The sequence below is a fragment of the Lepus europaeus genome, chromosome 3 (assembly GCF_033115175.1).
Source record: "Lepus europaeus isolate LE1 chromosome 3, mLepTim1.pri, whole genome shotgun sequence".
NCBI classification, from domain to species: Eukaryota; Metazoa; Chordata; class Mammalia; order Lagomorpha; family Leporidae; genus Lepus; species Lepus europaeus.
In genome coordinates, this window is record NC_084829.1 from 67,702,170 (window position 1) to 67,729,331 (window position 27,162).

The 27,162-nt window shown below is 36.8% G+C and overlaps 1 protein-coding gene across 7 annotated transcripts in view; it reads left to right on the forward strand.

The window, feature by feature from the left end:
* The window catches only part of FAM135A (family with sequence similarity 135 member A), a 126,848-nt gene that overhangs the window by 81,745 nt on the left and 17,941 nt on the right, over positions 1–27,162 (forward strand). For 5 of the 7 annotated variants that reach the window (XM_062186337.1, XM_062186335.1, XM_062186336.1 and 2 more), the window contains 7 exons: positions 7,711–7,866; positions 17,935–18,008; positions 19,728–19,882; positions 20,103–22,434; positions 23,465–23,625; positions 25,662–25,753; positions 26,245–26,342. In XM_062186337.1, the coding sequence (XP_062042321.1) occupies positions 7,711–7,866; positions 17,935–18,008; positions 19,728–19,882; positions 20,103–22,434; positions 23,465–23,625; positions 25,662–25,753; positions 26,245–26,342 (3,068 nt within the window). The remainder of the gene's footprint in view (positions 1–7,710; positions 7,867–17,934; positions 18,009–19,727; positions 19,883–20,102; positions 22,435–23,464; positions 23,626–25,661; positions 25,754–26,244; positions 26,343–27,162) is intronic. The other 2 variants (XM_062186338.1, XM_062186339.1) reach the window with 1 other exon arrangement.

Genomic DNA, 27,162 nt, shown 5'->3' on the forward strand with positions numbered 1-27,162 from the left:
TATTTATACTTGAAGAGACTGAGAAAGTGTATACTTCATTCAGCTTATGGTAAGGCCAAAAGAATTATTTCTGCTTTTGTGTTCAGTACACTAAGTATATTGCTTGCATTACACTATACGATTTAATTACTCTCAAATGTTTCTCTAGCTCTTCTTTGTCTACACTACAGTAAAAACATGATTGGGGGCTGGCGCAGCAGGTTAAACTGACACATGTGATGCCATTATCCCATATGAGCACTGGTTTGTATCCCAGCTGCTCCACTTCTGATCCAGTTCCTTAGGAGTAACAGGACCCTGGCTTCAGTCTGGCCCAGTCCCAACCATTGCAGCCATTTGGGAAGTAAACCAGCAGATGGAAAATCTCTTCCTGTCTCTCCCTCTCTCTACTTCTGCCTTTCAAATAAATAAAAAGAATTCTTTTAAAAATAAAAACATCTGTGGGACAGTAACACTGCAGCTGTCAGCTTATTTTAGCATACATTGTAATCTCTATATGTGTTTTAAGAGAAACATGAAAAACTTTTTACTTTAGACTGTTTCTTGAGGTTAAATACATCTTCACTCTGTTAGCATCCATTACAGAATTCTAGACCTTATAAGCATAAATTTTTCATAAATTCTGGGAGCTTTTTTCTTAGTTTGAGTCTGTAATTCCACAATCATTCATTTATTCACTCAGTAAATATTGAGTAACTGCTGTATACCAGAAACCATAGTCACAAAAATGAATAGTTTGTGATTATAATCCCTTCCCTTCTTGATAATTTTTTTTCTTTTTTTTTTTAATTTTTTTTACTTTTATTTAATGAATATAAATTTCCAGTGTACAGCTTATGGATTACAATGGCTTCCCCCTCCAATAACTTCCCTCCCACCCGCAACCCTCCCCTCTCCCACTCCCTCTCCCCTTCAATTTGCATCAAGATTCATTTTCAATTCTCTTTATATACAGAAGATCAATTTAGTATAAAGATTTCAACAGTTTGCACCCACATAGAAACACAAAGTGAAACATACTGTTTGAGTACTAGTTATAGCATTAAATCAAAATGTACAGCACATTAAGGACAGAGATCCCACATGAGGAGCAAGTGCACAGTGGCTCTTGTTGACCCAACAAATTGACACTCTAGTTTATGGCACCAGTAACCACCCTAGGCTGTCGTCATGAGTTGCCAAGGCTATGGAAGCTTTCCAAGTTTGCCAACTCTGATCATATTTAGACAAGGTCATAAAAGACAGAGTGAGGATAGTAACCAATGATCCTAAGAGTGGCATTTACCAGGTTTGAACAATTATACAGCATTAAGTGGGGAAGAGGACCATCAGTACACACAGGTTGGGAGTAGAGCCATTGGTGGTAGAGTAGAGGTTATGATTACAAAGGAATGAGGCCCAAGTGTGCTAGACAGGGTCTAGAACAAAGGACAGAGTCATTATTAGATGTGCTAAGAAAGGTGCTGTCTAAGCTACAATTAAGTTTTCTGATTGAGAGGCAAATAGAACCTGATAGAAGGGGCTTGATAATAATCTGTTGGGCTTTAGGCCTTGTAAGCTAAGAGGCCCAGACCTATCTATCTCTTCACATGGGGTATATCCTATGGGAGGTGTGAACCACCTAGGGGAAGGCACTCTGTTGACTTTCATTACTTGGCTGGCCTGGGAGGAGAGCTGGCCAGGTAAAGGCAGGGGGCATCTCTAACAAGAAATTTACAGTTCTGCCTGCAATGTTGCTGACCCTACTTGGCCATATGCTCAGCTGCAGTGGTCACTTTGGAAGTTGGGCTGAGTGAAGGGCTTTTCAGCTTAGAGCCAATAAGATCTGTGGCTCTGACCTGGGCATCCTTCGACTCCAGGGCAGGTCCATTTCCAGTGATCCAACTCTTGGCAGAGCTGCCAGGGCTCTTCACAAACTGACTTCTGCTGAGGCCCAGGCATACCACATTGAAAGCCACTGCAGTGGACTGGCCTGTTGGGTCTCCTTGAGGGCAGATCACTGTACAGATCAGCCATTAAAGGCCTGCCACCCATTGCTTCTGATACCTAGCTTTCTTTTCCTCCTGGTTTGTGTTAAAGCAGACCAGAGGATGCAAGTCAAGGGAGTGCCCAAGTCCCATCTCTAATCTTCGGTGGCCTGAACTACAAGTCTATAGTCACAGGCATGTTCTGTAGTAGTTTTTCTAAGGTAGACAATGCCCATGAGGAAAATTATATTCTCACTTTAAAACTTTCTTTGGTCTGAAAGGGAGGTTTTTTCTACTTACTGTATACTTTGCTGATGGCGAAGAGAATCTAGCTATGAGATTATTATTTAAGTTCTTATTTTGGCTATGCGATTACAGAAAAATGTTAGCCATCTCTTTTATAAGGTCTAAAGATTAAATTGTGCATCCTACAGATTCCTTCATAATAGAATTAGTTTCCTACCTTGAAGAGAATAGAGAAATGAAAGAACAAGTTGGGCTTAGAATAGAGAAATGAGGGAGCAAGTCCTAGATCACTTGCTGACAATAGCAATATTACATGAATACTTAGCAAACCGTTTCAACCATTAGATAACAACTTAAGAAAACATTTACCAGAAGGTCCAATGCCTTCTATAAATTTTAAGAATCATGTATTTGAAAACACCTCTTAAATATCTAACATGGTGTAGTTTGTTTAACCAGTAAACTTAAGCACAACCATATAAAATGTTTTTAATTTCTTTCTACCAACACGTTTAAAACATATGATACACAGATTCAGGGCACACAAATTAAAATGTATCTTTGATTGATTTTAGCAGCTTAAATTTATGGACAATCTTATCTATAAGCCATTTAAAATAAAACTCTTAATAAAATTTCCTATGTGGACATACATTATGTACACACATATAACATAGCATAATAGACCAATATAGCAATTTTAATAATAGCTTTTAAAATCTTTAACTCTTTTTGTAGATTGCCAATTGATTTGAATTGCTTTTTGTTTTTAGATTACTTTAACACATTGCTTTAACAGAGCATCAGAGTTTAATTCTATGTCAAAGAGAAATTGAGCTTCCTGTGATCTTTTGCTGTGAGGTTTCCTTCCTTTACCTTCTTTCATATTGGTGACCATGTTTCTGTGTTTCTGTGTGTAACACATCTTTAAGCATCTTTTGCAGGGCAGGATGAGTGGCAACAAATTCTTTCAGTTTCTGTTTGCTATGAAAAGTCTTAATTTCACCTTCATTCACAAATGAGAGCTTTGCAGGATATAATATTCTGGGCTGGCAGTTTTTCTCTCTTAGTACCTGGGCTATGTCTCGCCATTCCCTTCTAGCTTGTAGGGTTTCTGATGAGAAGTCTGCTGTGAGTCTAATTGGAAATCCTCTGAGAGTAATCTGACGTTTCTCTCTTGCACCTTTTAGAATCTTTTCTTTATGTTTCACTGTGGTGAGTTTGATTACAACATGTCGTGGTGAGGATCTCTTTTGGTCATGTTTATTAGGGGTTCTATATGCTTCCTGTACTAAGATGCCTCTGTCCTTCTCCAAACCTGGGAAATTTTCTGCTAGTATCTCACTGAAAATGCCTTCTAATCCTTTCTTCCTCTCCATGCCTTCAGGAACTCCTAGAACCCGAATATTAGGTTTTTTAATAGTATCCTGTAGATTCCCGACAATATTTTTTAGATTTCTAATTTCTTCTTCTTTTCTTTGGTTTGCCTGTTTCCTTTCCTGTTCTCTGTCTTCTAAGTCTGATATTCTCTCTTCTGCTTCGCCCATTCTGTTTTTAAGGCTCTCTAATGTGTTTGTCATTTGATCTATTGAGTTCTTCATTTCATTGTGGTTTTTTGTCACTATCACAGTTTCATGTTCTACTAGTTATTTCATTTCATTTTGATTCCTCCTTAATATTTCATTTTCACGAGAGAGATTTTCTATCTTGTCCATAAAGGATTTCTGTAGTTCAAGAATTTGTTTTTGAGAGCTTCTTAATGTTCTTATCAATTTTTTGAGATCTGCTTCTTGCATTTCTTCTATCTCATCATCTTCATAATCTTGAATTGGGGTGTCTTTTTCACTTGAGGGCGTCATAGTGTCTTCCTTGTTCTTGTTACCTCGGTTTTTGCGTTTGTTGTATGGCATGTTGGAGATATTTGGTTTCTTCACTGTGGGGTTTTTTCTTGTTACACTATGGCTCTATATTAAGTGGACTGTCTGCTTTCGGTGGAGCCTTAGAGGCTTGAGATAAGTGTGGACTGAAAGCTGTGTTTGGTTCCTCAGGGTTGAGGGTGTGTCAAAGAAGACACTCCCAGGTTAGGTGTGGTAAATCTCTCTTTCTTTTCTTTTCTTTTTTTTTTTTTTTTTTTTTGATTCAAAAGGGAAGTAATTCCTCACAGCTCGCGTTCCAGCGCTGGTGTGTTGAGTCTGCCGCTGGTGTCCCGAACTTGGGCTCCCACGCTCTCCACGCAGGTCCGCTGTGAATCACTAGTTCTGGAAGAGTTTTCGCTGCTGTTTCTTCCCCTACTCTTCCTTGACCCTGCAGTATCTCTACTTTTATTAACCTGTGTGTCTTGCTGAACTATCAATGTGCTCCCTTCCTATTCCGCCATCTTGCCGCCGCCCCTTCTTGATAATTTTGCTGATTTTTTATTTATGTTTTCTGAGTTAAGATAAATAAATGGAAGCTTGATTTGGGTTAGGGAAGAAAAGCATGTGTGGTTGTAGACTTTCAAAAAAGCAAAAATTGGGGTAGGCATTCTGCCTAGTGATGAGATACATGTTCCATATATGACTACCTGGACTCAATACTGAGCTCTGGATCCTGACTCCTGCCTTCAGCATAGATCCTGGGAGGCAGCAAATTTGGCTCAGGTTGGATTCCTGCCATATGTGTGGGAGATCTTGATTGAATTCTAACTTCTGGTTTAGTCATGGATGTTTAGGGAGTGAACTAAAATCTGAGAGTGACATTTGTGATAAGCAGCATTTAGGGATGTATACTTGTATGTATTTTTTAAATGCCCTATATATCCCAAAGTAAATATATTTAATATGTTATCAAAATTTTCTTAAATGCAAAATCTATGAGAGTGGAGATATAATTAGTTCAGTTGTAGGTAATGAATCTGGAGCTCAAGAGAAAAATTGATTCAGCAGTCATTGGTTGATGTATAGGTGGTAATTAAAACTAAAGGAGTGGCTTTCAACTTTAACTTGCATAAGGCTACTTCTGCTTTCTAGTAGAGAAATGAAGTCAGCATCCATCTGTATATGAGGGATATCAAAAACTTCTTGGTAAAAAGAAATTAAAAGATTAAAAATTTAAACTTTTTTTTCAACATAAGCTCCATCGAATTATTTAGTATACATTCTTAATGAACTAAGGGTCCTATAAATTTAACCATGTCAATGCAGTTGATCTGTATATATAAAGATATTAAAAATGAATCTTAATGAAGAATGGGATGGGAGAGGGAGTAGGAGATAGGATGGTTTGTGGGTAGGAGGGTGGGTATGTGGGGAAGACTACTGTAATCCAAAAGTTGTACTAAGGAAATTTATATTTATTAAATAAAATCTTTCTATTAAAAAAAACTATGAATTAACAAAAGATGGTGCCCTCTGGAGTTTTTATGTTTGCTTGTTTGTTTTTTTTTTTGTTAAGGCTTGAGTGTTTCCAAAAACACTCTGCTAATAAACATTATTGTTCTTTTGCCCTTCATAAAGTCAGCAGGCAAAATGCCTTCAGCAACCCAAAAACTATTGCCATGACCTTTGCTCTTGACTGGTCTACTTTTTCTGTAACTCAATCACTTCCCTCTGGGTACCTGTTGCTTTGATTGTGCTTTGTCTTCAAGATCATCCTGGTAAAGCCATGTTGTCATCTGTTTAAAAATTCCTTGAAGAAATGCTTTAGGACCTTGATCCACCTGTGTAAAATTTCCACTGAACACTCTGCTCTTGTCTGCAGCTGTTCTGGGCACAACAGTTTCAGCATCAATCAAGCAGAAAGTTTGCTCAGCTTCAATTTTTTGTCAGAATGTGTAAGCTGAACTAATTGAGAAGTCTGTGGTGTTGGTTATTTTTTCTGCTGCTAATCATTGGTCTGCTTTATTTAGAGCATGGACAATGATAATTTTTTTGGTCACAAATTGATGTGGGTAGCCTGACATTACAGGCTTCATCTTCATCACTGTCTCATCCTTTTCAAAATGAGTTAAACTGCTGGTTTCTTTAGAAGATTTTCCCCATGAACTTTTAGATCAAAGATTTCACCATTGTTCTACTCACAATTTTGAAGTTTGTTCTTGCCTTAATTTTAGTAGAATTCATGTTGCCTGTTAGTTTGCTTTGCAAACTGATATCCTATGTTTTTTTAGTGCCTCAAACTAGATCTTGTACAGACATGTTGTGACAAGTTAGTCCAAGTTTATTTTGGTGCAGAAAGAATTTGAAATCCATGCATAGTGTTTGCGTAAAGTGCATTTCCATGAACTTTTAAGGACTTCCTTTATTTAAGCTAGATTCACCACTGTTTCCAGTAATTAAAATACTAATATTTGCAACACAATATTATCTGCCTGAAAATTGGCTGTACCTGCAATGAATTAATGAAAATCATATCCTCATGAAAATAACACTTGCCCCCTAAAGAAGCATTCAATATATAGTCTTTTACTTTAATAAGAGAAATAATTACTCCACTATTAGGATAATTTATTCCACTATTAGATACTCATAATATTTTATATCAGTTTGTTTATGGCTTTTGTTTCCTCACTAGACTGTGAACTTCTTATAGTAATCTTTGCATCTCTAGAATATAGGCCCTAGCATTTAAGATACACTCAATAGTGAATGAATGACTTGTTAGAAAAGAGAAAGAAAGTGTTGAATGACTCTGTAAAAGTATTACCCAAAAGTGAAGTAAGAACATAGAGGCTAAGAACCTAAGGAAGTAGAGGCTATGGAACAATGCTTCAGAAAGTTATCTTGGGAGCTGGCATTGTGGTGCTGTGGTGCTGTGGGTTAAACTGCCATCTGTAATGTTAACATCCCAAAAGGATGTTGGATTGAATGCTAGCTGCTCCACTTCCAGACCAGCTTCCTGCTACTGTGACTAGGAAAGCAGCCAAAGGTGTCCCAAGTACTTGAGCCCCTGCCATCCATGCTTCAGCCTGGCCCAGCCCCAGCTGCAACAACCATCTGGGGTGTGAACCAGCAGATGGAAAATCTGTCTCTTTGCTTTTCTTTGCAACGCTACCTTTCAAATAAATATAAATCTTCATTAAAAAGAAAAAGTATCTCAACTTTTCTAAGAAGTGTAAGTCTTTTAGGTGCTTTACTTAGCTGATAAAATAATACTTGAAGATTGTATTATCTTTCAGAAAAATTGTTTAGTTGCATCATGATTTGTATATTGTATTTAAAGTTACCATTACTTTAGAATTGGAAGTTCAAACCTTGATTTGTAGTTTTATATTACTATTGCCATAAAATATCTCAGATATTGAAATACTAGTTTAAGTTGTTGAAAATTGCTTCATGAATAATGAGGCAGAAAACTATTGGCTAGTTGGTTTTTCTCTGCACATATGTATACACCACACAAACACACACTTTTTTTTTAGCCATGAATTGTCTTTATGTAATATTCTTGATAACAAACTATGTGTAGTTATGATAAGTTTCCCAAAGCAGTGAAGTTATTTTTTTTCTTGTCATTTCAGAAAATAGAAAATCCTGATGAGCTGGCAGAACTTATAAACATGAATCTTGCACAACTTTGTTCACTTCTAATGGCTTTATGGGGACAGTTTCTGGAAGTTATAACACTACATGAAGAACTAAGAATATTATTAGCACAAGAACACCATACCTTGAGGGTAAGTTAAAGAAATATGGTAGACGGCTGGTGCCACAGCTCATTTGGCTAATCCTCCACCTGTGGCACCAGCACCCTGGGTTCTAGTCCCGGTTGGGGTGCCGGATTCTGTCCCGGTTGCTCCTCTTCCAGTCCAGCTCTCTGCTGTGGCCCAGGAAGGCAGTGGAGGATGGCCCAAGTGCTTGGGCCCTGCACCCACATGGGAAACCAGGAGGAGGCACCTGGCTCCTGGCTTTGGATTGGCGCAGCTTGCCGCCTACAGCACGCCAGCCATAGCAGCCATTTGGGGGGTGAACCAATGGAAAAAGGAAGACCTTTCTCTCTGTCTCTCTCTCTCACTGTCTAACTCTGCCTGTCAAAAAAAAAAAAAAAAGAAATATGGTAGAACATTTTAAGCATTATTTATCTTTAGAAATTTCTTATTAATAAAAAGCCTTATTTGTACCTATATGTTGATAAATCAGAAAAGACACGTATATCATTGTGTTATTGTTTAATTTCTAAAGATAATCATAGAGCAATATAGTTGAGAGCATGACCTATCTCAGTTACAACTCCTGCTAGTCTAATAAGCCACCCATTCATAAAAATATAGGAGATAGTGTAGCCCCCAGAATCCAAGAAGAGGGATTGTACCCAGGATCTATCACGTATTGGAACCAGGAACTAAGAACCTTTCTCTTTCCCCTTTTCCTCCCTTTCCCTTCCCTCCTTTCTCCTCTCCTCATACAGGAATGTGTATTACAGACTCATGTTTACTGTAGGCCTAGTATGGATGAAATCTTTTTACAGTTTTATAGTGTAACATCCTCAAGAGACTTTGACATGTTATATATCTGACTTACCTTTTCGGTCTCATTTCCTTATATACCCTGCATATACATTAATTTTCTTTCACCCCCTAGGAATTACTCCAAATATGATGTTTATTCTTTCTTAATTATAAAATATAACATATGACCAAAATCACAAAAGTGCATTACACTGCATATTTTATCAAATAATTAAAAGCATTGTACCCTTGTGGTTATTACCTAGATCGAGGAATAGGACACTGTCAACACGTAGCTTTTCCAATTAGTATCCTTTCGTGACAGATATAAGTAATCATTATCCCTTCTTTTTTGTGATGCATACTAGATAATACAGGTTATTTCCACCTGTTAATGAATTCTACATAAAATGAAATCATTACGTTCGTATTCTTTTGCATCTTTGTTTTTCTACTCAAGGTTTTGTGAGATTAATCCATGTTTTTGTTAGTAGCTATTGATCTTTTTCATTACTGTGATATATTCCATTTGCATACACAGTAATTTCTTTATTCAATCTACTCTTGATGGACATTTGGATTAAGATTTATTTATTTGAAAGGCAGAGCTACAGGGAGGGTTGGGTGAAACACATAGCCTGGATAAAGCAGCGGAGGATGGTCCAGGTGTTTGGGCCCCTGCTACCCACAATGAAGATCTGGAAGAAGCTCCTGGCTCCTGGCTTAGGCCTGTCCCATCCCTGGCCTTTGTGGCCATCTGGGGAGTGAACTAGTGGATAGGAGACTCTCTGTCTCTCTCTTATCTGTAACTCATACTTTCAAATAAATAAATTTCAAAAACAAGAAAATGGGCAAAGAAGGGAGCCCAAGACAAAAATCAGGTTTGTAGAAAATTAAACTGCCAGCATTTTACCTGGAGCGTCTCTTTTCTCACCCCATTGCAGATACCAAGGTAGAGCCCATTTTAAATCCTAAAGGAATCGAAGAGAAGTAATTAAGGAGCAGAGAAGAAAGTGCTCTAATTTTACTTAAACAGGAATAAGTCTTGCCCTTTCCTGCGGTGTATCACAAAAAATGGAAATGGTAGTATATCATGTCCTCTGGCTCCCTTTTCAACAGTTTAATAGGAACTTTGCTCATCAAGTATCTTGCAGTTCTAAGAGTATGGTGCAAGGCTTACAGTAACCAAAGCAGTCCATAGGTCATTCAACATTCATATAGGAACAGGCTTGACCTTAATAAAGTGTATAGGTTGTCTGATACTGTATTCAGAAGTGGTACAATTAAGTCTCATAAGTGAACTTCTGATATGAAATCTTTTCCTCATTGATCTGAAAACAAGACATGTAAATCTGTACTCGAAAAGAGCACTTCAATATTTGTTCAACCATATTATTTGATACTGAGATTCTGAAAGTGATGGTTTTCAAATTTTTGGCAAATTAAGTCATCTAAAATTGTTCAATTCTGTAATTACATGCCATCATACTATAGCATATAAGCTGGAGTATTAATGTTTCCTAGTGTCTCAAACTAATTAAAAAGATAATAGATATTTGTGGTAAACTGAAAGAGGTCTTTGTCATTTCAAACTGCAAAATGAAATGGTCAAGTGAGATGACTCTTATAAAAAGCAAAAAATTCTGAAATTATACTGAATATTATATGTATCAAGAACTATAAAGAGTGGCTGGCGCGGTGGCTCAGCAGGTTAAAGCCCTGGCCTGCAGTGCCGGCATCCCATATGGGTGCGGGTTCAAGTCCTAGTTATTCCACTTCCGATCCAGCTCCCTGCTAATGTGCCTGTGAAAGCAACAGAGGATGGCTCAAGTCCTTGGGCCCCTGCATCCACATGAGAGACTCAGAAGAAGCTCCTGGCTCCTGGGTTCACCTGGCCCAGCCCCGCTCATTGCGGCCATTTTGGGAGTGAACCAGCAGATGGAAGACCTCTCTCTCGCTCTGTCTCTACCTCTCTCTCTAACTGTGACTTTCAAATAAATAAATATTAAAAAAAAAAAAAAGAGCTACAAAGAATCTGAGGTTTCATCCTACATACAATTACTCATACCTTAGTCTACCATTGCTTGATTCATGGTTACTAGCAGAAGATCTGAGAGCTGTGGGTCAGAGACAGAGGGTCTCATTGCTCACTAATAACAGTAGCCAGAGTATTATTTGTGCTGGTTCATTGGTCCTCAATTTCCACATCCAAACATAAAGAACGTCAGGTTCACATCAGTGAGTTATTGTACAGAGGAAAAACTCAGTGCTTAGAGATTGCACATTTTTTATAGTAGACGGTAAACATATTTGCTCCTTGCTCGAAGGGATCTATACCTATCAGTACTGAAAATGAACTATCCTTTGCTCCAAAGGGAGACATAATTATCTTTCCAGGTTCTTCCCAGTACAGGCATTCTTAAAAAGATAGTCTGTAACAAAGACAATCAGTGCTTCTGCTCACAATACGAAAAATGCTGAATTGCTCTCAATAGTAAGTCTATTTTTTTTTTATTTTATTTATTTGAAAGGAATAGTTAGAGGGAATGACAGAGATATCTAACATCTGCTGCTTTTCCCCTAAATGGCTGGGCCAGTCAAAGCCAGGAGCCTGGAGCCCCATCTGGGTCTCCCACATAGGTGACAGGGACCCAAGTACACAGCCATCTTCCTCTGCCTTCCAGTACACATCAGCAGGGAGTTGGATTGGAAGTAGAGAGCCAGGGCTTGAGCAGGCCCTCATATGGGATGCTGATGTTGCAGGCAGCCACTTAAGCTGCTGCGTAATAATGCCAGCCCTCTCAATAGTAAGTCTCAGAGAATTTACTTTCATTGAAGTTGTTCCCTCAACAATTTTCCTGATCTTTGTTGCTAGTGCTTTAGAAGCACTAGTAACACTTGTGTATTAAAAGCCTTCCAGTTATAGCATCAGAGATGCAATATATAATGTTGATTATAACTTAAGCTGGAGTTATATTGTATAAGTCTATTACTGAGGTGATGAGTGTATTCAATTGTGGACTTAGAGAGCTAGACTGGTTTTTGCTAGCACTTACAGACTTGTATCCTGCTCTGAACAAGCTCTTTTTAGGGCTAGTGAAGTCAAAATAACAGTTGATTTAGCATACTTTTTGAAGAAGTATTTATTACCATCTTGTATAAATCTTTAGTTCAGTCATGCCAGATGTTCATAAATAATGATGCCCAGGCCAAATACATAGGGTTGCCGAATAAATATAGAATTCCCAGTTAAATTTGGATTTCAAATGAACAGTAAATATTATTTCATCATAAGTATTTTTCAGTACAGCTCTATCAAATAGCCTATTAAAGCATCAAAGAAAGACTTAACTGAGCTTTATATATTTTTATATAAATGAAGTATGCCTTAAGGAGGTGCATAAAACAGAATCTTTGGTCAAGAAGAAAACTAATTTTGAGCTTATTATCCTTCTGTCAAAGCAGAATTTGTGGTAAACACATGCCTTTACTTCATATGCATTATCATTGGTGTTCTAACCTAGAGCAAAGAGATCCTAATTGAAGTGGTGACTCTTCTGTTCAGTTATTTAATATTCTGTGATATTGCTCCTTTAAACTCTTCACATTACTATACCTTTCTTTGGACTATATGATGAAAATATTTTACTTTGTAAGCCTTCATACAATATGTACAATCATCAGAATGAGAGTTTAGCAAAACCTTTTCTTGGGCATTCTATCCTCATTATATGCCATTTTGTTACCTCTGTTTTTTTCATAGCTGTGCCAATCATTTGTCCCATAAGCTTATTTTCTTCTTTTTCTTTGGCTAACTTCTCTCTCGCTTTCTGGTTGCCTATTTAGTACATAGCAAAAAGCTGTAACACTTTGTTGAAATTATAGTTATCCTTCTAGGAGGACTGACTGCAAACCTTAGAATTCATCCACAGATTAGGAGGAAAGAAACGTGTTTCTTTTAGTGGTTGGATAGGAAACATTTTGGGTTTGCTTTTTTTTAAGCCATAGAATGTTCATGCAAAGACCATGATAATTTTTTCTGTATTTTTACCTCAAAAAAATGATGTATGTAGTAATTATTATCTACCAGGTAATAATTGCTTAACAAATATTAACCACATTAATCACCAGAATAATCCAATGTAGTAAATATGTATCATTCCTATTTTACAGAAGGATCATTGAGGTCAGGAAGGTAAAATAATATGGCCAAAGTCACACAGCTTATACATAGTAGAGATGCTTGCAAACATGAGCAACTGAGGCAGGCATCAGAGATGGTAAGAAGAATTCACCAGAGGACATAGAAGAACTCAATTTATTGAATGCACTGTAAGGACACTGCAGGCAGGCCAGGTAGGGGCTCACAACTGCTACAATGTGGAACATAACTTGAGGATATACCTATAGCTGCAATCCCTTTTTGGTTAGGGTGACAGTTAATGTATGCTCGTAAGGAAGCAATAGATAGGACAGAGGCTGTTTGTATGAACTACAATCAAAGTAGTGTACTTGTAACTGCAGATTTCCTCAGTTAGGAAAACTTTTCTGTGGGCCAGGAGGTATCCCTTGTAGGTGATTTGCATCTCTGGGCATAGCTTGGGAGTCTCTTTTTGTCTTAGGGGACTCTACCAAGTCTCTGGGAGCTACTCTCCACAGAGATGGGATACATAAACCCAGACAGTTTATGCAAACCTGATAACACCATATTTCATCTATTGCCCATGCATTTGCAAAGTATCAAAAATTAAACAAATTAAGCCTTTTTTTCCCCAGTTTAATACAAAAGAGAATATACAGTTTGTCTTTAATTGCTAGAATTAATCATTAAAAAAATACTGTGGAACAGGCTAAACATTGCCACTAATGGTCCAATAGCTACGGATTCAAAGCACTCATTGACAGTACCGCCAGAGTAGAATAGTCAAAAGCATAGGTGATATGCAGTCTGTAGATAACTATTTCCTAAGATGAATTTTTTCAGGAAATGAGTTTTTTTTTTTTTTTGGAGGTTAAAAAATTTACATAATGAATCAAACATTACCATTTTAACGTTTATAGTAAATTGGCATTGGCATATTCAATATTGTACAACCATCACCTCTGTCTACTTCCAACACATTTTCCTCACTCTAAAAGGAAAGCTCATACCCATTCAGCAGTGATCTGCCATTTCCCTCTCCCCACTCTCTGGCAACCCCTAGTCTCATTTACTAATTCTGAATATTTCATATAAATCTAGTCATATAACATGACCTTTGTGATATGAAGTAGAGGGTGGGGGATTTCAAGATTTTTTTTTCCCATTCTATTGTTGCAGCATCATTTATTGAAAAATTTTCTGTTGATTTGCCTTAACATCTTTGTTGAAAGTCAGTTGACTAATAAGTGTGGATCTACTTCTTGACTTTCTTTTCTGATTGATTGACCTGTTATATTAATATCATACTAACTTCATTATTATGCTTATATAATGTCTTTTTTTTTTTCAAGATTTTATTTATTTATTTGAGAGAGAGTTACAGACAATGAGAGGAAGAGACAGAGAGAAAGGTCTTCCTTCCTTTGGTTCACTCCCCAAATGGCCGCAATGGCCGGAGTTGCGCCAATCCGAAGCCAGGAGCCAGGAGCTTCTTTTGGGTCTCCCACACAGGTACAGAGGCCCAAGGACTTAGTCCATCTTCCACTGCTTTCCCAGGCCATAGCAGAGAGCTGGGTTGTAAGAGGAGCATCTGGGACTAGAACCAGCGCCCATATGGGATGCCAGTGCCCTAGGTGGAGGATTAACCTACTGCGCCACAGCACCAACCCCAATATATGCTAAGTCTTGCAGTCAGGTAGTTGTAGGTCCTTCAAGTTTTCCTTCTTTTAATGAGATTGTTTTAGCTATTACAGATCCCTTCCTTTTCTGTATAAATTTGCATCCATTTGTCAATTTCCAGTTAAAAACCAGTCGTTTTCAGATTTTGGTATACATTGAGTAAAATCTGTATTTTAGTTTAGGGGTTGCCTCCTAAACCAAATTGAGTCAAATAATCTGTGGACATGAAATAGCTCCCCATTTATTCAGTTCCCTATGTTTTTAGGTCTTTAGTTTCTCTTAGAAGTGTTTGTTTTGTTTTAGTTTTCAGTGTCTCACATTTATTTTTGAGCATTTTAAATTACCTGATGCTAATACAAATGGTCTGTCCATTTTTTTCATGAACTTCTTGGCATTCTCTTGTACTTACCTCTACAGTTCGTTTACTTTGTTCTTTTATTTATTCACTCATTTATTTAAAGTTGTGCTTTTAAATTTATTTGTTTCTTTTTTATTATTTGAAAGGCAGGGAGCCAGAGAGAGACAAATAGAGATAGATCTTCCATCTGCTGGTTCATTCCTCAAATACCTGTGACAGCCAGACATAAGCCAGATTGAAGCTATCAGCCTGGAACTCCATCTGTACCTCCTGTGCTTGTGGACTGAGATACCAAATAACTTATAAGCATTAATCAGTTGTGTAATAAAAAGGATTTATGGCATCTTGCTATAAGCATAATGCCAGCACTCAAAGATTGTTTACTAAATATCTGTGACATACTTGCTGTTTTCAAGGTAGTAGAGATGTTATAATATATCGTATATAGACCTTGTACTCAATAGATTAATATCTAACCTGGATGGACACATGTAAAACTACATTATAATAATTATTATATTAGCAATTTTTTAAACATTTATTTATTCATTTGAAAGATAGAGTTACAGAGAGACAGAGGCAGAGAGAAAGAGGTCTTTCATTCTTTCATCTGCTAGTTCACTCCTCAGATGGCCGTTAAGGGCCGGAGCTGCGCCAGTCTGAAGCCAGGAGCCAGGAGCTTCTTCCAGGTCTCCCACGCGGGTGCTGTGGCCCAAAGACTTGGGAGATCTGCTGTTTTTCCAGGCCATAGCAGAGAGCTGGTTTGGAAGTGGAGCAGCCGGGACACAAACCGCTGCCCACATGTGATGCCAGCACTGCAGGCAGAGGCTTCACCTGCTACACCACAGTGCTGGCCCCAATATATTAGCAATTTGAACAGTATACTAGGAAGAACACAGATGAAAGAAAATTGAACTGTTAGTAAAAACCTATTTTGTGTGCTCATGGTTTTCATCTTCCTAGCTGTTTGCTAAATTTTGAACAGTTGATATTGCTCAATAACTGAGTTACAAGAAGAAAATTAGAGAACATACATAAAACCCATTTTTATAAACATATATATCCTAGGTTTAAAGTTATAAATTTAACATTTTTTTCTATATATGTCTTTTTGTCTAAAGCTAAATTCTGTTGCCATCAGGTGGCAGTCATACTGTAGTTATGACTATATAATGCTTCAGTTAGTGGGATTGTTAATTACACATTGCGGCAATGTGGTTAATATGAGAGAGTTTTGGAGAACCTTATATGGGTGTATAGAAGAAAAGAAACATTTCTAATAACAGGAAGTTGAAATGCAGAAGGGAAAAATAGTTTGGAGCACAAGATTTGGAGTTTTTCAAATTTTTTTTAATCTCAGCCTAATCACTTACTAGCTTTGTTATCTTGGCTAAGTAATTAACCTCTTTTTATTTTAGTTTTCCTCACTTATTAAATGATGATAATATCTATTTCATAGAATTTTCTGTGATTTAAATCAAAGAATGAAAATTAAGCTCTTTGCATAAATCCTAGTAGGTTGGATATTTGTAGAGAATGGTAAGTTGCGCTAGGAATTAGAGATGGTAGGGAGAGATGGAACTGCAACTAGCCAATTCTGCAGGCCCAGCTGCAACTGCAGGAATCCGGGGAACACATCGATACTTGTCTTCATGCTTTACAGCACCCAAGATAAACATCTCCGGTAGGTAGATAGACAGACAGACAGACAGTTACTTTTCCTCATTCTCTTAGTGTTGGAAAGAAAAAAGAGGCCATTGGATAACATTTAAAAACAAAGACATAGGTGACATCTCTTCTTAATTGTTCATTCTTCCCTCTTACTACCTAGACCCAGGATCATCTGTTTAGGGAAATAAGTTTAATTTGTAAATCAAAAATTCATCTGACTGGATTTTGCTTATGATTAAAATAGATCTCTGATTTATTGTACATTTAAAACCAAAGATCCCTAAATCATATTTTTCTTTAGAAATGAATCTTAAATGTAATACAGTTTCTTTTTTTAAGATTGATTTATTTATTTTGAAGGTCAAAGTTAGAGGGAGAGAGAGCAAGCTTCCATCTATGCCAGTTTACTCCCCAGATGGCCACAACAACCAGGCTGGGCCAGGCCAAAGCCAGGAACCAGGAGATTCATCCAGGTCTCCCACATGGGTGGCAGGGGAACAAACACTTGGGCCATCCTCTGCTGCTCTTTCCAGGCTATTAGCTGGGAGCTGGATCAGAAGTGGAGTACCCGGACCATGAACCCCTGCCCAAAGGCCATGTCAGCATTGCCGCTGGCAGCTTTCCCCACTACACATCAGCGACAGCCCCCAATGTAATATAATTCCTGTATCTTTTCTGTTGCCTAACTATTGCTTAACATTACCCCAACAGCTGATAAAAACCTTTACTTTTATTATTAAAATGAACAGATCAAAATACAACTATATTGGAAGAAATATTCAGCTAAGTTCAGCATGTATTTACCAAGCACCTATACCATACATGGCCTGTAATGTGTTTTGAGGGTTACGGAGGTCATCAAAACATAGCTCCAACTCTATAAAGAGGTTACACTTTAGGAGGGGAGATGACCTGCATAAACAATTGTTCTAAAGTGAAAGGTGGTAAATGCTATTAGAATGCAGTTATAATAGCTTTTATTTAAGTACATTTTCTAGATTATAAACTTCTATCATATACATTATCTTGTTTGTTCTTCACAATAACCCTATATGTTACCCATAATTAAGAAAGTAATCACTAGTAAGTCTGTCAATTCAACTGGCCTTGAATACCTACCACATGGCATTTTAGAAGTTAGCCACCTGGTAGCGAGAAGGTTTTATCATGATTTCCCATATCTTAGACACTGTTCTAGGTAAGAAAACACAATCTCTGTCTTCAAGAAAGATAAATGGGATCCAGACTATAACCCTAAATACCTCATTCTAGATTCTGTTGTTCCTTTTATTCCATGTAATACAAAAATACAGCGTTTAATTCTCACTGAGGTAGTTATAGAAGCCCTAATGGAACAGAGCTGTTTGTTTTTTCTCTTAACCATATTATGCTAAATTGACTTTTAAAATGTACCATGTTATTAATATTCCCTTTTGGAATTTTTTAGGTACGCAGGTTTTCTGAGGCATTCTTTTGTTTTGAACATCCAAGAGAAGCTGCCATTGCATACCAGGAACTTCAGTGAGTAACATAAATACAAAATTTAAATTATTTAATTCTTTTTTTATATAATATACCTATCAAAATTTATTGGTCACAGAATATACAGAATTTACAGTAGAAGAAATTAGGAGAATTTGAAGTTCCTGAAAGCCTCTCTTAATCAAGTTGGGATTTAATTACTTAATGAATCTCCCATATTTATAAAGAAGCTTAATGCGATATACCCTACCCATCCCCCCCCTTATATCAACTCTGCTATAATTTTGGTGTAGTACCTTACAGCTTTGGCTCCAGCCTTCCAGTTGGCCATCTTGTTCTTTTTCTTTTTTTTTTTTTAAGATTTGTTTATTTATTTGAAAGGCAGAGATACATAAAGAAAGAGAGAGAAATCTTCCATCCGCTGGTTCACTCCCCAAATGGCCACAATGGCTGGGGCTGCCAGGAGCCCAGAGCTTCCTCCAGGTCTCCCCACATGGGTGGCATGGACCCAAGGACTTGGACAGTCTTCCACTGCTTTCCCAGGCACATTAGCAGGAAACTGAATCAGAAGTGGAGCAGTCGGAAATTGAACCAGTACCCATATGGGGTGCCGGCACTGCTGGCAGCTGCTTAACATACTACGCCACAGTGCCAAACCCAAGGCCATCTTGTTCTGCGTTTAAAAATATTTTCACAGGTCAGAATCTCATATTCATTATCTTTATTACAGATTTTCACAGGTAGGCTGACTGGCAATTTCCCTTCATTATGTAAATGATTTATGATTAAAATGTATAGAATAAATGCCTTCTCGCTTTCCCACTGAATATATTTAGGTGTGGTATTCTTTGACTTTAAAGAAGATTTTAAGGATCTTACACTGAATAAAAGAACCCAGACATATAAAAGAGTGAATATTGTATGTTTCTATATATATGAAGTTCGAGAACAGGCAAAACTAAGGTGAAAAAAATCAGAACAGTGGTTGTCTAGGGTTGATTTGGCTGGAGATTGAGAAGACTTCAGGGAACCCTGAGTAGATGGAATTGTGCTGTGTCTTGTATCTATCAAAATCACATAGCCAACATTTATATGTTTCATGCATATAAATTATACCTCAAAAAAAACACTGTAGATACTTGTAGAGTATGGATGTAGGTAGTGAGTGCTAAGGTATAGATAAAACAAGAAAGGCAGTTATTAATTGTTGGAACTGGCTGATGGCTACATGAGTTTTTTATACTCTTCTGTTTACTTTGATTTGTTGAAATTTTCATGGAAAGGGGCTTTAAAAAAAACTGGAACGTTTATGCAGCTTATTTTAAGTAGCTGTTAATTTTATCCATTAATATATGTTCAGTAGAATAGTAGCACTGGAGCACTTTTTTTTTTTTTTTACTGCACTATCAGATTATTAGTAAGCATTTGGGCTTCTGGTATTTCTCCTGTGTGCTCTTCATATTAAATTATGAAGTTCAAACGTTAAGAATAGGTGCTCATTTGGAAGTAATATAAGAACTTATAAAAGAATATAATAGAAATTAAATAATTCATCCACAAGCTATCATTTTGTTGTTAACAAATCATAATTTTTATTTTATCAGGTTTTTTTTTCTTTGACTAAGTAGTTATTTTATGAGGAGGTTACATCTTGAGGAGGAGGAATAGCAATGGTTGGGGAAGAGAGAGGGGTAATATGTAAAATGGAGTTGAGTATAATTTTTTTCATTACAATCTGACTTAAGAAATATTTTTCAGTGCTCAGAGTCATCTACAGATGTGCACCGCTATCAAAAATACTTCCTTCTGCAGTTCTCTTCCACCCCTACCTATTGAATGTAGTGAATTAGATGGAGATCTCAATTCATTACCTATAATCTTTGAAGATAGGTATTTAGATTCAGTTATTGAAGGTAAGTATAATCTAACTAAATATACAAGCTTTGTGTACAATTTTCAGTATATTCTTCCTAATAGCCATACAACCATTCCCTAATATGAAATAATTTTCCCGTCTAGTGTTATTTATTTTTGAGGAAATTATTAGAAAGTTATAGTCAGAAAAAGTAGTCTTAATTGTGTGAGTTCTCACATTTTGTCTTAAACCTGAATCTTTTTTTCTTTGGATAAAAGACTTAGATGCACCTTGGATGGGAATTCAGAGTCTTCAGAGATCAGAATCCAGTAGAATGGATAAATATGAAACTGAAGAAAGCTCTGTAGCAGGACTTTCTAGCCCAGAGTTGAAAGTCAAATCTGCTGGTGCCTCCACTATTTGGTATACAGAAGGTGAAAAGCAGCTAACAAAATCTCTAAAAGGAAAGAATGAAGAATCAATTAAGTCCAAGGTTAAGGTTACTAAGCTCATGAAAACAATGAAACCCGAAAACACAAAAAAATTAATAAAACAGAACTCTAAGGATTCTGTGGTTTTAGTAGGCTACAAATGTTTGAAAAGTACAGCATCCAATGATCTCACTAAATGCTTTGAAGGCAATCCTTCGCATAGTCAGAAGGAAGGTCTGGATCCCACAATATGTGGATATAATTTTGACCCAAAGACCTACAGCAGACAGACAAGTCAAAGGAAAGCTAGCTATTTGCCAACTAATACAGAGGCAACTGAACAAAAGTCTCCAGATACTGAAAATATGCAACCAGACCAGTTTGATCCTTTGAACTCTGGCAGCCTAAATCTTTGTGCAAATTTGTCCATTTCAGGTAAACTTGATATCTCCCATGATGATAGTGAAATTACACACATGGAACATAATCTGGCATTCAGAAGTTCATCAGACGATGGCCATGATCATCAAACAACTCCATCTTCAGGAGCTAGAACAACTGAAGTAAAGCCTTATAATAAGGATCCTTTAAATGGAGAGAGAATAACTGTTAAAATAGGACCTTGGACAGAGCTTCAGCAAGATGAAATATCTGTGGATAATTCCCTACCCAACTTTGAGTCCTTAGAATCTGATAGTAAATCCAAGTCTGTAGAAATAACAGTCGAAAAAGAAGGTTTGCAAGAAGCTAAGTGCCCTTCTATTGGAGACTCATTAAGTAAATTAAGAAGTAATCTGCCTGCTGCTTCTACAAAAGAGTATCATGTGGTAGTCAGTGGAGACACAATTAAATTACCAGATAATGTCACATATGCCTCGTCTAGATTTTCAGATTCAGGTATTGAAAGTGAACCAAGTTCTTTTGCAACACATCCAAACCCTGATGTAGTCTCTGAAACTGTACAGGGACAAAGTCCTTACAATAATGAAAGATTATTTCCTCAGCTTTTGATGAAACCCGATTATAACGTAAAATTTTCATTAGGAAGTCATTGCACTGAGAGTACAAGTGCTTTAAGTGAAATACAGTCATCTTTGACATCCATAAACTCTCTACCTTCTGATGATGAACTGTCACCTGATGAAAATTCTAAGAAATCTGTTGTACCTGAGTGCCATCTAAGTGATAGCAAAACTGTTTTAAATCTAGGAACAATCGATTTGCCAAAATGTGATGACACTAAAAAATCAAGTATTATTTTGCAACAGCAGAGTGTTGTATTTTCAGGGCATTTGGACAATGAAACTTTAGCAATACATTCCTTAAATTCAAGCACTAAAGACGCTTTACAATTTGTTTTTCCAGATAAAGATACTTCCAGTGATGTGAAAAGTAGTTGCAGCTGCAAACCTAACTCGGACACTAGGTTTGAAGGCTCCCAGAGTCCTGATAAATCTGATGACTCTGCAGGGACAGCAATCACATTAAATCCAAAATTGATTTGTGTAGGCACCCCCTGTGTTGTTTCAGGTTCTGTTTCTACTAACACTGAAGTTAGTGAAGTTAGAAGAAAAAATAGTCACGATTTAAATCGTAAACAGATATTTTTGGAAGCCTCTGCAATTGAAAGTGAAACTCATCTGAGTATGAGTGACCCCAGTACTGATGTGGTAAAGCAAGGGCTTGTGGAAAATTATTTTGGTTCTCAAAGCAGTACGGATATTTCTGACACGTGTGCTGTTAGCTACAGCAGTTCAGTTAGTCCTCAGAAGGAAACTTCTGAAAAAGAAATTAGCAATCTTCAGCACGTGCAGGGAAAAGAAGATGAGGAGGAAGAGCAGGATCAACAAATGGTCCAAAATGGGTATTATGAAGAAACAGATTATTCAGCTTTGGATGGAACAATAAATGCTCACTATGCAAGCAGAGATGCAGAAGAAAGACTTACAAAATCTGAAAAAATAACGAGTGACTATCTGAGGGATGGTATAAATATGCCTACCGTCTGCACTTCTGGTTGTTTGTCCTTCCCATCTGCACCACGTGAGTCTCCTTGTAGTGTTAAATATTCCTCTAGAAGTAAACTTGATGCCATTACAAAGCAGCCAAGCAGCACTTCTTACAACTCCACTTCTTCGATTTCCTGGTATGAAAATGCACCAAAACCTCAAATACAGGCGTAAGTAAAGGAGCACAGTAGCATGTGCTACTGTAATGCTGAAGGGTTGAGTGTCTATTGTGTTCTCCAGTTTCTACAGTACCAAAGCGCTCTTTGATTAGCACCTCTTTACTACAGAAAATTTAGAAATGAATACATTGCATCATTTCACAGATAGATCTCTAGTTCACAAATGATTGTCCTATTCTGTAGTCTATACATTCCTCATACAAATATTCCATTGGTAATTTTGTGTTTGAAGTATGGAATAATTGAGATTAGAAATTTGTTTTTTCATTGGTAACTCATTTTCCCTCCAGTAACTCCCAGATAAAAGTTTTATGAGTACACCTAGGAAAATACACCTATATACATGAAGAACAGGTTAGTAGAAACCTCTTAAATCTGCCCTACCTTAGTTGCCTCAGCTAAGTTAGTGGTGTCCAGAATTAAAATTTTATGAACCGGTAAAATATCTAGAAAAACTGAGGGATTATATAGATTTTCTAGGCTTATAGCAGGTACTGGTCCTCAAAATATCTACTGCCTCAGCCCAGATTGTCTGGGCATGTGTACAGTGGAGTTTTAAATTAAATTATTATTTAAATTCCAAATTATTCTGATTTATACTTAAAATTAATATCTGTGAAGAATAAAGCTAGTGAAGCCAGTGAGGCAACAATGGCCAACTATAACTTGTAGTATACTGGGAAGCTGAAGGGTGTTCCACCTTTTGGGTGCCTCTAACTTTCTGTGACTCCTAGAAACCAGTGACTATATGTCTTCTCCCAATGTATCCTACTCAGTATAGTGTTCATCAGGCTCTGAGTTGTTCTTTTATCATTCAAAATGATAACAGTTGTCCCCTGATATAACTCATTAAGTGATCTCACATATTTATATATTTTTTTTATTTTAAAACCAAATATTACTAGGTTCTTCCTCTGCAGATCTCTACATTTTGTGTTCTAAAAACTGAATATAATCTTCAGTAAAGAGATTTGGTTTTGTTTTGTGTTGTGTTATTTTGTTTAATAATATTTTACTTCAGCTTCCTTCAGGCAAAAGAAGAATTAAAGCAACTTAAACTCCCTGGGTTCATGTACAGTGAGGTTCCTCTGTTGGCATCTTCAGTACCTTATTTTAGCATGGAAGAGGAGGATGGTTCTGAAAATGGAGTACATCTCATTGTCTGTGTGCATGGCTTAGATGGTATGTGACATCCATTCATGTGACCCATAACAACTCAATGTATTTAATCTTTGAAATGAAAGGCAATTTTTGGGTTGCTTAAACTGATTGAACCCTAAATACATTCTAAATTTACTATACCTAATTTTGTTAAGTGTAATATTTAACTTATTAAGGAAATTTTCCGTAGAAACACTCATTCCAATGTTGTATTTACTTTTTTTATATTTTTCTGTTCTCTCTTATTGTTGCTTTTGTCAGCTGTTAACCTCATGACAATTATTTTATCTCCTTTTGATAGTCTTCCTAGTTCCCTCTTACTTTGCTACTTTAAATGTTACGGGCTAGAAAAATCAATATTCCTAAAAATTAAAGGTTCATTAATTAATTTAGATATAAATTAAATTTTAAGTTCCTGGCTTCAGTGCTATGTTTTTGACAACTATTATGTTCACTCAATTTTTTTTTCTGGATATATTTTTTCTGGATATATGAAGATACAAAGGGCCGGCACTGTGGCATAGTGAATAAAGCCACTGCCTGCAGTGCCAGCATCCCATATGGGCGCCGGTTCGAGTCCATGCTGTTCCACTTCCAATCCAGCTCTCTGCTATGGCCTTGGAAAGCAGTAGACAATGGCCCAAGTTCTTGGGCCGCTGCACCTGCCTGGGAAACCTGGTAGAAGCTCCTGACTCCTGGTTGCAGATCGGCACAGCTCCAACCCTGGCGGCCATCTGGGGAGTGAACCAGCAGATGGAAGACCTCTCTCTCTCTCTGCCTCTCCTTCTCTGTGTAACTCTGACTTTCAAATAAATAAATAAATCTTTAAAAAAAAAAAAAAAAGCAGATGCAAATATCTAGATTAACAGGCTATTACAGTATTATAATGTGATTCTGTGAAAACAAGGTAAATTTATAGATTATAAAATACTAAGCAAAGGTTTATGCTGCTAAATCCTCATAAAGTTGAATATTTTTCTTTAAAAAAAAAAAAGCAGACTAACCTTTCTACTTCCTCCTGAAATAATAGAAAGTTTAAATATTTCCTGCAGAAGACTTTACCTAGCATTATCTTTGACAAATACTTCTTTGAAATTTTCAAGACATAAATTATTCCTGGCCGGCGCCGTGGCTTAACAGGCTAATCCTCCGCCTTGCGGCGCCGGCACACCAGGTTCTAGTCCCGGTTGAGGTGCCAGATTCTATCCCGGTTGCCCCTCTTCCAGGCCAGCTCTCTGCTATGGCCCGGGAAGGCAGTGGAGGATGGCCAAGTCCTTGGGCCCTGCACCCCATAGGAGACCAGGAGAAGCACCTGGCTCCTGGCTTCGGGTCAGCGAGATGCGCCGGCCGCAGCGGCCATTGGAGGGTGAACCAACGGCAAAAAGGAAGACCTTTCTCTCTGTCTCTCTATCTCTCTCTCTCACTATCCACTCTGCCTGTCAAAAAAAAAAAAGACATTCCTGTCTTCTAGAGCAATAGAAAACATATGGAATGCACCCCATATTTTTCCTGAGAGTTAATCAAACTTTATTACCCAACTTTGTTATCAAGATTTTGCACCAACACCCCAAAAAAACAATGGAACAATCTGACAATAAATGTACTTAATGAAACTTTAGCAAATAGAATCAATATATTGAAGTACATTACTATGACAAACAGAATTGAATTCTAAGATTGCACAGGTAAGAACATGTAAAAAAATTTAAAAGTCCACATAATAAATGATTGCAGGCTTTATGCGTCTCTGTCACATACTTTTCTTTGTTGGTTAGGTTTTTTTCTTCAAAAATTGGAAGATTGGAAGACCTGTCTCTCTGTCTCTCCCTCCCTCTGTCTGTAATGCTACCTCTCAAATAAATAAATAAAATCTTTAGAAAGATAGTGTCTAACTTATGGAACTCAGCTGTGGCTTAGTAATGATGATGTGTTTATTTCAGAGCACATTGTTCACAAATGATATAAGCTGTAAGCTTATTTCTAAAAATTATAAAAATGTATGATAATGTACCTTTTACTTGATCTCATCCTTTTAAACATCATTTTTCATTTTCTAGGTAATAGTGCAGATCTTCGCTTAGTAAAAACCTATATTGAACTTGGACTTCCTGGGGGAAGAATTGATTTTCTAATGTCTGAAAGAAATCAGGTAAAATTTGACAGTGTTTTCATAGGAGCAAAGTTTTTTTTTTTTTCTTTTACCAATTTGTACCTTAATATTTACTTCCTGTAAAATGCCTGTAATAATAGAAATAATTTTCTCTAATTTCTGTGACATTTAACTTAAACATATGTACAAAAGCATGATTTACATTTTGACTTTAAACTTTTTACATGAAATATTTCTAGAACTTCACAATTCTATACAACTGTTTCAGCAATTAAGCCATCACAAATAACTGTTTAATTCTGGTAACAGGCTAAAAATTTAAATAACCAAAGAAGCAACTGTTATTAGGACCACTGAATCTTTCTTTCCCTAGAAACTCATTCTTCTTGCCTATTTTAATATAATGAATATTAATATTCATTAACTTCCCTTTTAAGAAATTTAACTTTTTCAATACCTAAATTAAAAATAATGTTTTATGTGATTATACCTATTTCAGTATATAATGTGTCTGTTTTGCTTTTGTTTAGAATGATACTTTTGCTGATTTTGATAGCATGACTGATCGACTTTTGGATGAGATAATTCAATATATTCAAATATATAGTCTAAATGTCTCAAAAATAAGGTAACTTCTATAACATTAGTTTAATTTTATTTCTATGAATTATAAAAAACTAAACAATTTGATAGTGTATTATTTTGAAATATTATAATCTGCAATTTGAGTTAATTTTTTAAAAATTTAAACATTTTAGGAAAAGATCATATTATGTGATTGATTGATGAATTTATTGAAACGTCCAGAATAAGCAAATCTATAGAGACAGCGAGTAGATTAGTGATTGGTTAGGGCTGTAGAAGATGAAGGGAATGGGGAGGGTGATAGCTAAAATATATAGGATTTTCTTTTGAGGTGGTAAAAATGCTCTAAAATTCACCACAGTGATGGTTTCAACTGTTAATTGAACTGTGCAGTTTAAATGGATAAATTATATGACATGTGATTGTACCTCAGTAAAATTGTTACCCCAAGAAAAGGTTACAGAGAAATGGATATATATTTCAAATATCTATGAAGGCATGTCAAGAAGTTAATGGAAAATTGATTTAATAATAAGTTTCAGGTAGATATTTTGTCCTGCCCATGTCCCACATCAGAGTGCCTGGGTTCAGTTTCCAGCTCTGACTTTGTCTCCTGGCTCCACCTTCCTGCTAATGCAGACCCTGGGAGGCAGCAGTGATGATTCAATTAACTGAATTCCTGCCATCCACTTGGGAGACCCTGGATTGTGTTCTTGGCTTTAGGTCTGGCCCAGTGGCCCTTGTGGGCATTTGGAAAGTAAACCAAGAGATGGCAGCACTTGTTTTCTTGTTCTCTTGCTCTATCTCACTCTCTCGCTCTGTCTTCTCTCCTCTCTCCTCACCTCTCAAATAAATAAAAAGAA